Source organism: Phyllostomus discolor, chromosome 10, assembly GCF_004126475.2.
Source record: "Phyllostomus discolor isolate MPI-MPIP mPhyDis1 chromosome 10, mPhyDis1.pri.v3, whole genome shotgun sequence".
NCBI lineage: Eukaryota > Metazoa > Chordata > Mammalia > Chiroptera > Phyllostomidae > Phyllostomus > Phyllostomus discolor.
In genome coordinates this window covers 87,150,082-87,167,682 of record NC_040912.2, presented here as the reverse complement: position 1 = coordinate 87,167,682, position 17,601 = coordinate 87,150,082, and the positions used below count along the sequence as shown (strand labels likewise).

General features: G+C 51.7%; 1 protein-coding gene across 5 annotated transcripts in view; it reads left to right on the top strand.

The window, feature by feature from the left end:
* TPK1 (thiamin pyrophosphokinase 1) overlaps positions 1 to 13,101 on the top strand; it is a 257,388-nt gene extending 244,287 nt beyond the window's left edge. For 2 of the 5 annotated variants that reach the window (XM_036011002.1, XM_036011003.1), the window contains one exon: positions 12,335 to 13,097. In XM_036011002.1, coding sequence (XP_035866895.1) covers positions 12,335 to 12,453 — 119 coding nt within the window. In that variant the 3' untranslated portion in view covers positions 12,454 to 13,097. Of the gene's footprint in view, positions 1 to 12,334 lie in introns of all 5 variants that reach the window. The other 3 variants (XM_036011004.1, XM_028525244.2, XM_036011001.1) reach the window with 3 other exon arrangements.
* The last annotated feature ends 4,500 nt before the right edge of the window (positions 13,102 to 17,601 follow it).

The following is a 17,601-nucleotide window of genomic DNA, read 5'->3' as shown; positions in this document are numbered from 1 at the left end:
AAAAATTTTGTGAGTATCAGATCTCTGGGTATAATTGATGTAGGTATTTTAAAAACATTAATTTTCACTCTGATAGCTGCAAATAGTCATTTATTACAAATGAATTTATCTTCTGTAAAAATACAGATCAGTTTCCCTAAAATTATACAAATAAACGCTCTGTAATTTAAATCTTTCTTCTGTGCCATGAGATTATCTTCCCCCATTCAAACTGAACGCAGATTAGCTGGATTTCACCTTAATTTTTGTCTGTGTTTTCTATAGATGTAGCAAAATGTTGTTACTAAAAGCCGAGTATTGAACCACATGTCTCATTGCTAATCCTGCTCAATCGTTTCCTCTTCCCTGTCTAGACTGTTAATACGACTTAATTGAACAGTGGCCAGAGCTGACAACAAGTCTTGTACAGACGGTGTTTTTTTAAATGGGATTACGTCGTGCATTTTCTAAGTAAGACCACAGAGCGAGCGCCCTGTGGTGGCAGTGGCTGGCGCTGTGGCTGGCACACTCGGAGGAGCTGGGGAGACACCCTGCTCCAGTCGTCTGCCGGGCTGCGGACCGCAGTGTTGGCCGGAGCGCAGGAATCGCTGTCCTCTGTTTTGTGACTAATAAGCTTTAGAAAAACGTAGGTAACGTAGCCACATTTCAAGCAATGTGAATATTCGGTATGTGGCTCAGACCACTGCACTCTGATCCAGTCTGAAAGTGCATCCGTGAGGAAAGCAGCGTAGCTGAACTCCGTGGCGGCGGACGGCACATGGGCTGGAGGCCAGGGGCTGGTGCTGTGCGTTCCGAGGCCAGTGAGGTATCTGAGTTGTGTTCCCAGGCCAGAAGGAAAGGGTTGGATGGGAGACCGGGGGCTCTCGGACCCCATTTTCCGAAGCCACGAAGACCTAGTGAGTTCCCCACGGCCACCCCAGTGGGGAGTGGGGGTGCCAAGTGGGCAGAGCCTGAGCCTGGCACCCTAGTTGGTTCAAGTAGGAACAGTGCACTTGTGTCTGTCAGGGCCCGCAGCTGGACAGTAACATCCCTTTCAGGGTACAGTTTCTGCACTCAAGTAAGTTAGACCGAGCCGTATACCCTCTTGGGAGAAAAAGACATTGGAACAGTGAGCATACGGGACAGAATATATACTGTGCAAGCCACCGCCCCACGGTTGTATAATAAATGCTAAGAAGAAAGTTACCAATTTGAGGCCGGGATAATGGGATATTGACTTGGACGCAAATAGTAGATACAGTAGGAAGTTCACCAAGAAAACAGAAGTGAAGGCTTCGGCAGGAACGGGACCACAGCGGGACTGTTGGAAGCGGGTTACTGTAACTGCAGCAGGGGGAGCAGTGATGTGAGTTACTGTAGCTTGCTTCTTAGATTGGATAATATTTTCAGGCTCATTAGCATGTTCATATCGTGTGATGCCAGCTGGTTCTTATATGAAATATTGTCATTGTGTATCAGTAAGGGGAAATGAAAAGTGAAAGCAGGTCGTGATGAAATACATTTGGAGCAGGCATTAAGATGTGTAGGTCTATGCACAAAGTCTAAGGTGCTGTTTTATTATCTTCAATACAGCAGATCGTATCTGTTAATACTGAAACACCCAACTTAAATGCTAAAAGACAGTGGTCAGACTCTCACAATTGAAATTCTGTTCTAAAAACAGCCGCGTACTTGAGTGAATTCTGCTGAATGGGCAGCGTCCACCTACCACTTCTGTTCTGTGAGTGTTTTCAACAAGGCAGTGGGGAGCCACTGTGAGCACCGGGGGGGGGGGGGGGGGGGCGGTCATTTTCGAGGGCCTCGCAGGGTTCCAGGCTGGGAGGGAGCAGAAGGACCGTCCGTGTTAAAGCAGCTGAGGGCCAGTCGTACCGACCGACGTCCCTGGTAGGGCGAAGCAGGGGAGGGGCGGCCAGACCTGGGGCAACTGGACGTGACTGGGACCCTGCAGGCACACAGGGAGGGTGCTTTCAGGAGAGAAGCGGGCATTTCATCACAGGGGGCCACGTCCTCAGAACAGTGGGTCTGGCTGAATTTACCACGTCTGAGCCGGAATCCCAGAGGGACGGGCGTGGCAACCACGCAGAACTTCCAGAGCCTTCGCACACCCAGGCAGACCCTCCGATGCATCCGGCCGGCCACCCAGGGCACGACTAGGAGAACCCACCCCGATGGGACCGACCAGCACTCCTGAGGTTGAGCCGTGGAGGCCGTGGTTCCCCGACTCCTCCTGGGGGGTGGACGTGGGAAGACTGTGGGGGCGTGTGTAAATATGTAGCTAGCGTAGGTACTTTTGGAAACACCCCCTCTGTAACCTGGCGTGAGGACCTTGCGTGCGGCATTTGGAAACAGCTCTCCACGGCGGTCCTGCCCTTTGACCGAGGGCCCTCTGAGAATGCATGCCCCTCCGTTTCCATTCCTCATGTCCGGCTTCCACGCACTGTAAGAAAAGTGACATCTCCACACCATGAACGTGTTTCCCGGCCGTGATCGAGGTGCACAGACTGGAACGTGGCGGCTCCTCTTACTCACCTGAGTCGGGCGGCTTGTCTGTGTGCTGCGCGGTTACCTCTGATGATGGCTGCACTTCCTTCTTCCAACGTAGGTAGCGTGCACTACGTGATACTAGCCTGGCATTGAAAGACTAAGAAATTTATTTTTAAGTCTAGATGCATTTTTGTCTGCAGTTTGTAGAATAGACTCACCAGGCCGTCGTCATCCCGTTCCACAGCCGCCTGGCTTTATTTCCACGGCTTCCCCTGGGCTTGTCCCCTCCGATGTCACCAAATGTGTCATTGCCACTTCCACCACTTCCGTCTAGACTGCAGGGGACAGCAGTAACCCAGGTCCTGCCCATCACATGCCCCAGACGCTTAACCCTGTACAGTCAAAGAGAAGGTTGCCAGACGCCCCACTGGGGTGCAAGTCCTTCTTGTTAGATGACAAGGCAGCTTCTACGGGGGCGTGAATATGCTGGTTCAGTCAGATCTTCCTCAGATTTGTAATGTCATTCGAAGTGGTTTTGTAGGGGGAGGGTGCCACCAACTTTCCCCCCCCCCCCCACACACATTCCATTCATCTAATCCCTCCGCTCTTCCTGGCAGGGCGCAGGAGCGCACCTTCTGTGACCCCTGTCGTCGTGTTTCCCTCCCAGTGTGTCCCCGTTCCTTCCACGTCCCACTCTGTGGTTTTTACTGTCTGTCACTCTGGGCTTCCTCGCGTGGGCACGCTCTAGAGGAGCGTGGATCGCGCCTCCTCAGCGTAGCTTGTGTGGGCGTCGCCTGCGGGTATGAGCCTGATGTTAAGTGACCGTGCCGTGCGACCTCCCGCGTTCATCCCCTCTGCACTTGCCTACGCCACTTCCACTGTTGGGTGTACGCGGAGTGACCTCTTGACGTTCGAAGGACACAAGCAAACGCCCCTTGAGTGTTCCTCGGGGCAGCTGAGGATACAGCAGCAGATTGCCGGTCCTCTTAGGGAGAAGCAGAGCCCTTCACAGACGCACCTCATTCACGTGCAGGACAGCTGCACTAGGGACAGCAGGGCAGGTGTTACTGCTGTTTCGCAAATGGATGCTGGGTCACCAGAGGAGCTTTAGGCAAAAGCTGTAAGGACATCACGGGAAAGCTGGCAGAGGCCAGTGGCACATGGGGCCAAGCCCCTGGTCCCGGGACCCCATCGTCTCTGCCACACCTGTGGCACACCTGTCATGCTTGTGGTCACACCTGTCATGCTTGTGTTTGGGGGATCTGCCGGACGGTGCCCACAAGAGGCAGGGCCCCGGGAGTTGAAGGAAGTAACTGGAGCAAAGAAAACCAGCTCCGCGCGGCCTCTGGGCTGACGAGCACTCCCCTCTGCACACACATTTAAGTCTGATGACTCTTCACACTGGAAGTTTTCAGCCAGTTCTGCACACACCATTGATTTCTCCGCTCATAATTACCATAAGTAGACCTCAGTCTATGCATTCGAATCATTCTGTAAACCCGGGAAGCGTTCTCCCCCTCTAAAGTAGCTCCATTGGCTCCTGAACTGCAGCCTGGGGCCTGTGAGTAGAGCAGGCTAATGATGTGACACGTTAGGGAATTCTTCCCAGCAAAGAGAACAATACCACTTTTTGGCTTATTTGAAGATGTTAATCTCGGGAGACATTCCCTAACTGGCACAGTCGGCCTTGATACCTTCAGGCAGCGGCATGCTCTTGGTCTAATTGTGTTTTGGACAGCGGGCTGAGTCATACATACCACAGGGAATGGAGAGAAGGAAGAATAATCGGGCATCAGAAGCCTTCTAATGATCTCCAGCCGCGATCCAAGGGCACAGGAGAAGTGTGACTTCTGAGACAGATGAAGATAAATGCAGCCGCTTTCAACAGCATTATAACAGCCCTTCCAGAGACCCTGGAGTTCAAGAAAGGGTTAGTTGGCAGGATCGAGAGGTGCCCAGTGCTCGCCCTGGAGGGAGGTCTCAGCAAATCAGGGTTTTGAGCGACAATGTCCACAAAGCAAGCCTGGCCGAGGGCTTGTTATCTGGGTGTGCACAGCCACGAATGAGCCTGCTCTCCTCAGAGGCGCGCACTAGGAAGGCACGGCACAGAAGCCAGGGTGATTTCAGGTCCCCCTGCACCAGTGAGTGTGCGTCAGGGCCGTCCCGGTGAGCCCCGGGAAGCCGGCAAAGGAAGGGCTCCTCCCGGAGGTCCCGGCTGTGCGCACAGCCGCTCCTCTCTCAGCCGCTCCTCTCTCAGCGTGCTCTTCCGGGAAGCCGCAGTGCAGACCTTACAGCCGGATGACCTCCTCCAGCGTTTGGCTCCCGTTCTCCTGAATTTGCATTTATTTTAATGCACTTCAAATCAAGGGGCAGCGCTTGATTCTTGTAATGGTATTGCTTCAGCTTTCAGGGAAATAAAGAGAATGAGGGGAAAGTGCTTCTCTTCATAAGTTCTTGGCCTTTTGCCCCACATTTTGCCCTAAGTTTTAATGTTAAATGTTAACATTGAGAAAGGCCCAACCAACAGCAAAACCTGTGTACGTTTCACCCAAACATACCGATTGTTAACATTTTTCTACTTACGCAGTTCTTCCTTTGTGTGTGCACTTTGCTTTCTGAAACCATTTGAAAATACTGCTGTTACTGAACTGGTGATGGTGTTATGTCCTGATACACCCGTCGTAAGTTGAAAAATATCAAGAGTCAAAGGGGCATTTCATACACCTGACGGACTGAAGTCCAGCCTCGCCTCCCTCGCACGTGCTCAGAACATGTCCGGTCGCCTGCGGGTGGGCAGGGTCACCGCCCTGCCGCGGCAGGGCTGCACCGCACAGCACTAGCCCAGGGAGGGTCAGGACTCAGAGCACAGAGAGCACAGTCTGTACTGGAGGCAGTCACGCCACTGTAAAGTCAAAATCCTGTCAAACTGTGACACCTTGGGGCTGTCTGCATGTCGAAGGCCTGCTGACACTTAACCCCCCAAGTCCTTTAGGTTGTGTCTCTTAAGAACAAGAATGATCTCGTTCATAACCACTGTGCCACTATCTACTCCAAACAATACGACATTGGTACACTAGCATCACACGGCTCATACGCACACCCCTCAGACTTCCCAGTAATGTTGTCTGTAACACCCACTGAAAAGTCTGAAAAATGTGGCGTGTATTTAGTTGACATGTCTGCTTAGTATCCTTTAATCCAGGAAGCCCCTCACTGTCTTTCTCTCTCTCTCTCTCTCCCTCTCACTCTCTCTCTCTCTCTCTCTCTCTCTCTCTCTCTCTCTCACACACACACCTTTTTAGCCATCCTTAACACCGATGGCTTTGAACGGCCCAGGCCAGCTGGCCTGTCCAGGGTCCAAAAGCCTGCATTGGCCTGGCAGTCTCCCACAAGTTAGATTCAGCTGAAGCATTTTTGGCAAAAATTAGTACATCAGTGATGTTGTTCTGCATCCATCCCGGCATCACATCAGGAAGCACACAGTGTCAGTTTGTCCTTTTATTGGTGATGCTCAGCTTGGCCCTGTGGTTAAGATGACATTCCTGACACCTGTCTGCTACCTTTGTTTGAGATTAAAAGTGATACACAGCATGGTTCTCTGAAACTATACGTATCACGCTCCCAACATTTCACCCAGTGGTTTTAGCATCCACTGACAGATGATTCCTGCCTGAACCAGTTATTACATTGGCCGCTGCAAATGGTGCCTTTCAAATTCTCTAATTCCACTGCCCATTCCCATAGCAGCCAGCGTTCTTCTGAGAAAAGAGCTTTTCCTCTAGTTGCCTGTGGGGACTCTTTCTATCATTATTTGACATTATTTTGCAGCACTCCTCGTGTTTTTCTCAATGTGCCCTAATTCTTTAAAGTGCTCTCCCGATCTTTGGAACAAGATGTTTCAGACTCGGCCTGTACTTTGCCAGCCCTGGACCAGGGGTCTAAATAACCAACCGTCAATACAAAGGATGTTCTAGGGAAGCAGTGAAGCCATTTGTAAACAGAAAAGAGGGAATCATTATCCACCAGTAGGGGGAGAGAGCCAGGGTGACCTGTGCGGGCTAGAAGGTGACACTTGACTTTCGCCTTGAAGGACACAGCAAGCGTAGAAAAGCTGGGAGGTGTGCCGGAAGAGAGGGCACATCGGAGCTTCCCAGGGCCGCAGGCCGTTCCTGGTCCACTAAAGGAAAGGCCAGCGGCTGATACGGGAGGAAGCAGCCAGATGGTGAAGGGCCCCCAGTGGCTGGCCAGGAGGTGTGGGCTGTGGGACAGGAAGGTGGCAGGCAAGGGGGCCCATCCGTTACCCCGCCACACGGGAACAACATGATCGCATGCGGGCGCCAGGGAGGTGGGGCGGAGAGCGGGTGGCCGGGGTGAGTGTGACGCACAGGTTGCTGGAGTGAGCCCGGGCAGGTGCTGCTCCTTGGAGAGCGCAGTGTGTGTGCAGTCAGTGCCTTCAGGTTAGCTTTGTTGAGATTCTGCATTTGTTTTTTTTTTTCCCTAAAGTTCTGCTACATATTCCTCAGCCTTCATCTTTGAAGGGCAGAGGACCGGCTTTCTCACTTCTGAGCACGTATGTTAAGTGTCTATAAATGATTTAATGTTCTCATTTGGAATTCGGCAGTCCCTGTATGACCTGAGCCTGCATCACTACGTGTGTGCGGGTGAGAGGGAAATCAGGGTCTGCGATCAGCAGCCCAGAAGCCACGCTGCTCTGGGAGACAGATGCTGGGGCCCCGAGCGTGGGCCCCGCGTCGGTGACCTCGGTCAGCACGTCCTGCCGACCCACAGCCACTACCGCCCGTGTGAATATGCACCGGGTTCCAAAGACTTACTGGGGAAAAGGGGCATAAGATACCTCAGCAGTTGTTATATTGTTGACATGTCAAATCACACTTTAGACATACTGGATTAAATAAGCATAAAGTGGCCCATCCTTGACGTGTCATTCACCTTAGTAGTAGAAGTCCTAGTCAGCACAGTTAGGCAGAATGGAAAAAAAAAAGGCACTGAAGTCAGGAAGGAAGAAGTAAAATTGATACTCCTTTCAGATATTACATGATGTAATATTATACAGGGGTGGGCAAAAGTAGGCTTACAGTTGTAAATAATACAATAATAATATAAGACTAAACTGTTTTGTGTACTCATAGCTATAAACTTATTTTTGCCCACCCTGTATATATAAAAAAGAAACTCTAAAGACTCCATCAAAAAACTGTTGGAATAAATGAATTCAGTGAACGTGCAGTATACAAAATTCAATATACAAAAATCTGTTGTATTTCTACACATTATAACAAACCATCAGAAAGAATTTACAGTTGCATAAAATAAAATATTTAGGAGAAAATTTAACCAAGGAGGTGAAAGATCTCTACACTGAAAACTATTAGACACTGATGAAATAAACTGAAGAAAACACAAATGGAAAGATACTTCAAGTTATGAACTGGAAGAATAATACTGATAAAATGTCCATCCTACACAAAGCAATGTACAGATTCATTGCAATGTCTACAAAACTCTGGTGGCATGTTTTACAGAAATGGATAGAACCACAAAAGACCCAGCAATCTTGAGAAAGAACAAAGCTGGAGGCATCACCCTTCCTGATTTTAAACTAGATCACAAAGCTATCGTCATCAAACAGTGTGGTACTGGCATTTTAAAGAGACACACAGATCAATGGAACAAATAGCCCAGAAACAAACCCACGCATCTGTGGTCAGTTTTGAACGAAGGAGCCAAGGATATACAGCAGAGAAAGGGCCATCTCTGTAGTAAATCATGCTGGGAAAGCTGGGCCTCAGGTGAACACCACACACAACAATCAACGAAAAACAGGTTAAAGATTTGAACATAGGACTTTTGAAGTTGTGAAACCCCTACAAGAAAACCTAGGGAGAAGTCTCTCTTTCATCAGCCTTGACAATGATTCCTCTGATTTGACAACAAAAGCAAAGGCCATAAACACAAAAATAAGTGGGACTATATCAATTAAAATCCCTTCAGAGTAAAGGAAACCATCAACAGGATGAAAAGGCGGCTGACTAAAGGGAAGGAAATACTTGAAAATGATCAGATAAGTCAATTTCCAATATATACAAAGAACTCCTACAACTCAATAGCAGAAAAGAAAAAAAAACCAGTTTGGTTAAAAAGGGGACAGAGGATCTGAATGGACGTTTTTCCAAAGAAGACACGCAGGTGGCCAACAGGTGTGAAACATCACTAATCAGGAAAATACAAATCAAAACAAGAACGTGACCTCACACCTGTTAGAATGGTTGTTATCAGCAAGACCAGAAACGGTGTAAGTGTTGGCTCGAGTGGGGAGAAAAGGCTGTGCACTGTCGTTGGCAGGTTTAGAGAGAAGAGAAAGGAGGAAGAAAGAAAGGAAGAGAAACATCAATCAGTTGCTTCTCACACACTCCCAACCAGAGACCTGGCCCACAACCCAGGCATGTGCCCTGACTAGGAATCAAACCTGCAACCTTTAGGTTTATGGGATGATGCCAGATGAACTGAGCCACACCAGCCAGAGCAACGGTTCCTATTTTAAAAGTGTAAATGAACCATTTTCAAATACAAAGTTTGCCTCCCACATTTACATAGAAAACTCCTTTTGAACTCTAGAGTGCAAAAACTTAGAGACCAGTGGCAGTGAACTGATTTTAGAGGCAGCATGTTTGCCCTTCTGCTCCTGAAGTGGCCTGCTTCTGTGCTGGGCAGCCCTTGCTCTAAACAGGCTGCGCCTCTTGGAGAGGGAGGATGGTGCGGAGCATGTGGTGCTTCCGGTACGCCAGCCTTGGAGCTGGTTAGGCTGCTGATTCATAGCCCCACCTGCTCGCAGTGTAGGTCCCTGCCCCGCCACCCTGCCCTCTGCAAAGCCAGCCCAGGGGCTTCTGTAGCCAGGGAGCTCGGTGGACAGTTCTGCTGGCTGTGGTCCCCAAGGCTTGTGAGCCCTGGGGCCTGTTCTGTGGCCCCAGCCAGGTAGGGAAGGTCATTTATAGTCCTCCCACCACTGTTGAATAGGACCTCTAACCACCCTCCCCCCCCCCCCCCCCCCCTGCGACCAGGAAACATAACCAGACCCAGGGATCTCCAGAGCCCACCCTGTACCTCAGTTACAGTGGCCCTGGAGAACAGAGCCAGTATAGTGACCATGTGTCCAGGGTGCTTGGTGACAATTCTACCTCATTTATCCCCAGACAAGAGCCTTGCTGGACTTGGAGTCTGCGGAGCTGCTGCATCTGGGCTGGGGGGAAACAGTGGGCAGTGTAGCCCTGCCCACTTCTGAGTACAGCCTCAGCCGGCCCGGCCAGGGACACTAACCAGGCACGTGGGAAGCCGCACAGCCTGCCCTACAGCCCTGCTCACAGAGGCACGTGACTGTCCCCGTCTGCAGCACAAAGCTGGTGGCTTCAGGCGGGCAGGGAGTTGGGTGTGCAGCCTGGCCTGACTCAGTCCCCAATGAGAGCCGGGCTGGCCCTGGAGCCTGCTGGTGCACCACCCAGGCAGGGTTTGCTGGCCCTGCCTCCTGCTGTGGCTGCAGGACCGGTCCTGTCCGTCTAGGAGGCCCGGCCAGGGATCCCAGGCCGCTGTGCAGCTCAGCCTGCAGTTTGGCGGGTGACCGAGGCAACCCGTGAAACATCCTCTAGGACAGATCATAAGTTCGTTAGGCCACAGAACGGGCCTTGGCAAATCCAAGAGAAGTGAGCTGTGCCAACCACTTCTCTGACCACAGTGGTATGAAACTAGAAATCAATAACAGAACAAAAACTGGGAAATGCAAGAATCCATGGAAATTAAACAACATTCTCCTGAGCAGCCAGTGGATCAAAGAAGAAATTGAAAAGGAAATAGAAAGTGTCCTGAGACCAATGGAGTTGGAAACACAGCATACCGAAACTTACAGGACGCGGCAACGCAGCTCTAGGGGGAGGCTGGTAGCTGTGAATGCCCACACCGAGAACAGGGAAGGAGCTCAGCTCGCCAGCCCAGCTTTACCCCTGTGCAACTAGAAAAAGGAGGAGCTAGCTAAGTCCACAGTCAGCAGAAGAGAAGTTGTTGTAAATGTTTACACAGAGAACAAGAAAACAATAGAAAAGATCCACAAACTAAGAGCTGGTTCCTTGCAAAGATAAACAGAATTAACAAACCTTTAGCTAGAGTAACCGAGAAAAAAGACAGGACTCAAATCAGCACTCCTGTGAGCCCAGGTGAAAACTGGGGTTTTAATCTGACCCGTCTCCAAACCTGAAAACGCATGTGTCCAACGCAGGTGGGCAGAGCAGGCCCGGCCCTCCCTAGGAGTTTCCACTCCGAAGCCAGCTGCCCGGCAGCGGCCCGTGTGAATGGCACACGCCCGTGTGAGTGAGTGGCCCCCCCACCCTTCCCCTGCGAGCTCCCGGGGAAACCCCAGGCCTGGGCTGGGGGCGGGAGACTCAGCCCTCTCCCTCCAGCAGGCTCCAAGTTGACTTCGTGGCTAATCTCCCTGCAGTCATGCCCCTAACCCACTAGGCACGTAACAGTGTCCGGCTTTGTACATGTAACACGCGAGCATCATAGCGTCACCTGGAAACTTCAGGCTGCTCAAGAGGCGAGGGCCGCCCGCACTCAATTACAGGTTAGGGCGCTCGCCACGTGGGGGTCTCTCCCCCCACCCCGTGTCGTTCCACTTTATAACTTCGCGTTTGCGTTAGTAAAGGTGCTGACAGCTATGAAAATAATTTGTGTTTCAGTGAGTAAACTGTGTGAACTGGTAGTACTAATTATACAGTATTCTGTAATAATACTGTTTCCGAACTTTAAAATGGCCTTTTCAGAGATTTCCGCAGAGAGAGAACAGGCTCCCTCTAGTGGGGAGTGAGCAGTACTGTCGGGTTCCCGCCCCCACGCGGTGGACCCCCAGTTAGCGGGGGAGGGGGGGGGGCTCTTCCAACTCTGACCCGTGGGCTCCATAGCATTGGTGCATTTTCTCTTTGAATTTTAGCCAAATAAAGAAAGAAATAAGACCGTCACGTTGGTGAAGCAAACTGCCCTCCCCTAAGGCAAAGCAAGTGAGGGCACCCTCCATGCCTGGGCGCTCACTGTGGCCATCTCGTTACATGTGTAAGAAGATCTGCACGTTGTAATTATGAGTGTACAGAGTCTTATCACGCGCCTTAGCTCGTCAGCCTTTACTGGGTCAATTACGAGTTTCTACAGTTATCTCATCTCTTGCCCTCCCTGTGTAGCTGAGCTCAAGGGTCTGTACAGGCACATTTGGAAGTCTGCTTTGACCTTTAAGTTCCTATTAATTTTACAGAAAATAAGTCTTATCCATCTTGGCTTTTCTTAAGTTATGAGGAGAAAAATCAAAATCCTATGCTGTCTTGAAGCAATTAGTTTTCTATGTGATATCATTTATATTTGAAGATAAAACAGTATCACTACAATGAGTAAAAACCTGAAAACTCATCTATTATAATAACTGATATAAAATGTTCTGAATCATCAAGGAAAAATTAAAATCGCACCAGGCAAGGAATTAAGTAGCACATTACAGAAATGGATTTGGGTTTTACAGTTGGTAAAGAAAAAAAGGGAAAGAAAAAATTTTGATGAAATTTTGTATGAAAATGGCATATATCCAAATGGTCAACAACCAACTCCAGGAAAGGTGGTTACTGCAAGCTAGAAAACTTTCCGCTTCAAATCCCACATCATCTAATTCGCCTATCCCATATTTTGCATATCTTCTATCAAAGCACATGCTTCATTGCTTGTTGGTAACTGTTGACAAAGTCATTTCACACTAGAGAAAGGTTGGCTTTCACCAAACATTATTTTTCTCGTTTTCTTACAGCAAATCACATGCTCAGTTTTGGGACACTGGTGAGCACCTCCAACACCTACGACGGATCGGGGGTGGTGACCGTGGAAACGGACCACCCGCTCCTCTGGACCATGGCCATCAAACAGTGACCTCCAGCTGACCTTGCCGCTCAACAGCGGTCTCCTCGGGTGGCGGGCATCGAGGCCTCACGGGAAGCCGCTAGTTCTAAAGGTGTCAATGTTCAGATGATCCAGGTAGCAAATGACAGACTTTAGTTTCATAGTCAGGGGAAAATCATTATTTTTCAGAAAATAAATAAACTCTACTACCTTCCATTGGAAAACTAATGTGGACCGTTTCACTGTACAGTTGAGGACTGATTATCCTTGTGTCATTCATCATCCCGCTCGCACTTGGAAAACGGCTTTAACTTGAAGCTGGGAAGGCTCGGGAGGCTCCCCGGTACCTGTCACACACGCCGCCTCCTGCTCACCCTGCAGCCCTTACCGCCATGGACTGCTCTGAGCATCTGTTAGTATCAGACCCCTCCGTGTAACACAAACTGAAAGGTCACACTGCACCCCTTTCCTTTGGCCTTATCGCCGTCTTTTTGGTGCCTCCCAAAAATGGGATTCATTGACCTCACTGTTAAATTTGAGAACAGGCCGTTCTGGAAACTCTAGTTGAAAAGAGAAATGGCGTGAGAGACAGATGACCGGTCATAAAGCCCCACACATGCCCCGGTGCCACGCTGGGGTGCGGTGACCAGACACACAGAGCAGCCTGCCCCCCTCACAGCCACAGCCCCCCTCACAGCCACAGCCCAGACGGAAACCCCTGTGCGCAGGACACAAGCCTAAACGTGGAGTCGTTCCTGACACACGTCACCCCGAGAAACTCCTGGTCCGTAGACAGCGCGTCTGTTCAGACAGCCGGGTGTGAGCGTGGCAGCCAGTGGGGGGACTCAAGCACGGGGTGCAGAGGGGCCTGGGTCTGAAGGCCTGAGTTCCTGTCCTGGTCCGGCCACGGAGGCCCTGTCCTCAGCTGGGAACCGGAGGGGCCCGCGCCGCCGCCCACGCCCAGGTGCTGGACACTGCCGGTTACTGGGCAGGTAGCACACAGGGTGACGGCGGTAAACCACCCGGGGCCCTGGGAGGTGTTCACATTGCCTCCGTGACGAGACCCTCTTCTGCCTTCTGACCCTCTCCTGTCCCGTTGCCCAAACCACATGTTCACACGGTGCCGAATAAACCACGAGGTAAGGAGAACCTGCCCAGCCGGTCTCCCACACGCAACCCAGGTGCCGTGGGGAAGGGCCCGTGGTCTGCCCCCCCGCCCCCGGTGCTGGGACAGAGAGGAGCGGGAAGGCGGCTGCCCACCCGGCGTGTGAATGTGCAGCCCTGAGACATCGCTGTGGTTGTTTGTGCAAACGTACCTGAGACCGAAATCCAGATGTCAAATAAAAATGTTGAGTTAATGTGCACGTCTGTGGTCAGTTTCTAAGAAAACAATCTTTTCTCATCTCTGTTTCATTATCACCCATCTCTCCTATCCATGTTTCTGCATTTTAAAGTGATTTACTCAGGGGATGAGGGGTAACAACATTATTTCACATGTCTGATTTCGGGACCAACCCGGGATTATCGTCAACACGTCCTCCACTCTCTCTCCGTGGGAGTCAGTGTCCAGGTCCCCTGTGGCCCCATCTGCACTCCAGGGAGTACGTGCAGACCTGCTTCCCCTGTGGGGCGTGGGAGGGAGAGTGGGGCTCTCAGAGCAGAAGGGTGAACAGAGAGAAGGACCTGCCTGAGCGGAGGAAGGGAAGGAACCCCGTGGAGGAGGAGCCCCAGGGAAGCACGCGGGGCCTCAGAGCACTGGCTGCTGCGTATCCAGTGCTGTGGGGGGGCCCCCCCAAGTCTGGGCCACACACTGCCTGAGCCCCCACTCCCAGCACAAACACAGGCCAAGCATCCGGGAAAGGTCCACCGGGCACTGGCTCCTCCTCTGGCTCATGTAAGCCAGAACCTGCAGCAAGAAGACTGACGGGCGACAACCCCAGCCCCGGCCAGACCTGCACCGAGCGAGGAGGAGACCAGAGAAGCAGAGAGAAGCAGAGCAGTGGTCAGGTCAGGGGCCCACGCCGTCTGCCTCTCCCAAGTCCAGGCCCAGCCGCTCAGCATTCCTTACAAGAAACAGTCACAACACACAAAAGAAACGTGTCCATTGCTTTAAGATTCCACTACAAAAGAACGTGTGTGCTCTTTACTCTAAGTGGACAGTTAGCAAAAAGAATGCCATTTGCTGACGCTTAGTCTGCACTGATGGGTCGGGGGGTGCACAGAGACCCCCCTCATCCCCACCCACATTTCATGCCGTCACACAGGCGCCCAAGGGGGGCGTTCTGCCGCAGAGGTCACCCCCAGTTCCTGCCAGGCTGCTCCAGAACGAGGTTTTGACCCCTTTCCACTCCTCAGGACTGTTTAAGTGCACTTTCCCGCTGCCCGGCCACATCCTTTAAAGAAGCATCTGTCACTGATCATTTCTGTGCGGACACAGGGCGTCCGCAGAGGACGAGGTCTCAGACGCACCCCGGGAGCTTGCCGGGCCTCCCTCCCGACGCTGCCCCGCTCCTGTCCAGGGCCCGTCCTGACCTCCGGCTTGCTGGGGGAGCCACCTGACTTCCCGGGTCCCTGCGACTTCAGTCTCCCTTCCTTACGTGGGTCAGAGTTACAGCTTTTATGGCTCTGGTGACGGGCAGCCCCAAGTGGCACCGGGCTGCCTAGTCTCTGGTCAGTGAAAACCCACTCTCATCGCTCTGCGCTCCAGGCAGCTGGGGAAACCCGCCAATGGCCGCAGCGCTGGGGGGACTGCGTGGGCCCAGGAACTGGGGGCGGACCACAGTCCCAGATGTGGTCCAGGGGTGGGCAGAAGTAGGTTTATACTTTGAGTTCACAAAACTATTTATTTTTGTCTGATTATCTATCAATGATTGTATCAGTTTCCACATGAACACCTGCACACCTACGTTTGCCCACCCCTGTATATCTTCCTTCCTTAATTTTCACCAAGCAGAGAGCAGCTGCCTTTTGGGAAGGGAACTAGGGCCCCTTCAGGAGACACAAGGATCCCTGGGCCAGGAGGAGGCGCGGGGACAGCCGGGCGTCCGTGGGGCTGACCGACTGCCCCTCCAGCATCCATGCGGCGCTCCTAACGCGGGCCCTGCCCCGCAGCAGGCCTTGCTCGTGGCCCCTGCTCCAGTTCGCATTTTCCAAAGATTACCTGAACGGTCAGAGTAAAGCAGCACGTGCACCTGACGTCATTGAGATGGACGACCTGGGCCACGTCAGTGAGCAGGACCGAACTGTCCTCCTCTCCCCGACACTGTGATTGTCAAGGGGCGAGGGCTGAATGGGGATTTTCAAACTACTCACCGTGACCCACCAGAGATACGCTGTCTGTGACCTCGTCCACACCCACCCACACACACACAGTACTCTAATCATTTTATTCTGAATTGAGAAACACCAAGAAATCTATTCTAGATTGAAAACCACAACAAGGGGTAGGGTAAAATGCACAAAAGGACCTTCAAAATGTGTGTGCATAAGCAAGACCCCTGCCTTCAGCATGTAATTGTTCCTAAATGTAGGACCATCTGAGTATGATTTACCGAGTCACCTTCAGCACTTAATAACAACAACAGTGTGTATTCTCCGTGTGCTGGAGGACTGACCCGGCAATGGCAGCGGGCTGGGTGTGGCCCCGTTTGGGAATGATGATGTCGGTTTGACTTCCTCGGGAGTGGGGGACCCTGGGTCAGGAAGTTGTATGCAAGGCGTCCTGTTCAGAATAAAACAAGTGATCCTTCCACCTGAGGGAGACCCCAACTGAAGCCACGAGGCCGAGCCGTTCCCAGGGAGTCACTGTGTAGGAAAGAGAAATCTCCTTGGCACATGCCAGGTAGCCCTTCCTTGCCTGCCGCAGATTGCACTTACTAGTCACAGCTGTCTGATGAGCCCCGTCTCAGAACAGGTCCCCAGGCAGCCAGGACCCGGGGCTCGCCATCGGCTGGGCAGCCCTGCAGGCCCGGCTCACACACAGCCTCACCACCACGAGTGCAACAGCTCCCACCTGGGGAGGGCCACGGGGCCACCTCCCTCTTCTCAGGGGACAGAGAGATCCACAGACCTGAGCACTTGTGCCCCATGGACTTACCGATAATCCCACCTTTCTAGACAGCAAAATAAAAACGTCCACCATCCCTGCAAGTGACCTGAACAACACAAACTCGGCCCTGAGATCATCCATTAGGAAAAAGGGCATTTCTGATAACAGACTTCCAGCTATCTATCCCTGGGAACCAGAAAATCAAAGACATTGAATACAGTGTTGGCCGAAATGCTGAAAAGCGTTCTTAACCGACAGTAAAAGGAATTGATAAAAGATTTAAAGCCATGCCTTAAATATTTATTTTCTTTGAAAGACTAGTGAATATTTAATAGCTGGTTGCATGTTTGGACAATAAACATGGGAGACTAGGAGGATAAAATTCTGCAGGAACTGGGCCAAGTCTCATCTGGATGCCGTAATTTTGCGCTAGAGTACAAACCCTGTGGGATCACGGATGCTGTGTTTCTTGGTGTCTGCTGCATCCTTGGTGTGCCGGGGCTCGGGGGTGGGGGGGGGGGGGAGGCGGTGCTGTGGCTGCAGTGACTAGCCCCCACCCTTGTACCCCGGCCCCAGGGATGTAGTGCATGGCGTCCCCGGTCCCTGAACACGAAGCTCTTCCTTCCTGGGTTCGGACCCACGCACGATGGAAGAAGACGTGCTCATGTTGCCCTTGAATCACTCTAGACTGGACCGTCCTGGTCACGTAAGTGGCTCACCCACATAACTGAGGACGCACGTGACAGGCACAGGCCCAAGGCGGGGCTCACACATACCACCCACGGCAGCCCACGGCTGGTAACAAACATAGGACGAGCAAAAGGCCAAGGAATTTTGAGTTGCATGAAGTGGAAGGATGGGGAAAAGGGAAAGCCGTGAGGCCAGAAAGGGCGGAGGTTGGGAAGGTCGCTGTGGACTGCAAGGATCAAGGTCAAAATAAATGCCAAGAGCACATTTGACCGGCCTGACTTGCAGGGGAGAAAATAAGAGGTGAACCAAGAAAGTTTTCAGAGTTGGAAAGCTTGTGGCTGGAGCTGTTCCCAGCTTCGGTGGTCCAAGGACAGACCTCGGCTGTCGGGGCTGAAGGGGACAATGGATAAGGATACAGGCTATTTTTAAATGCCTTTGAA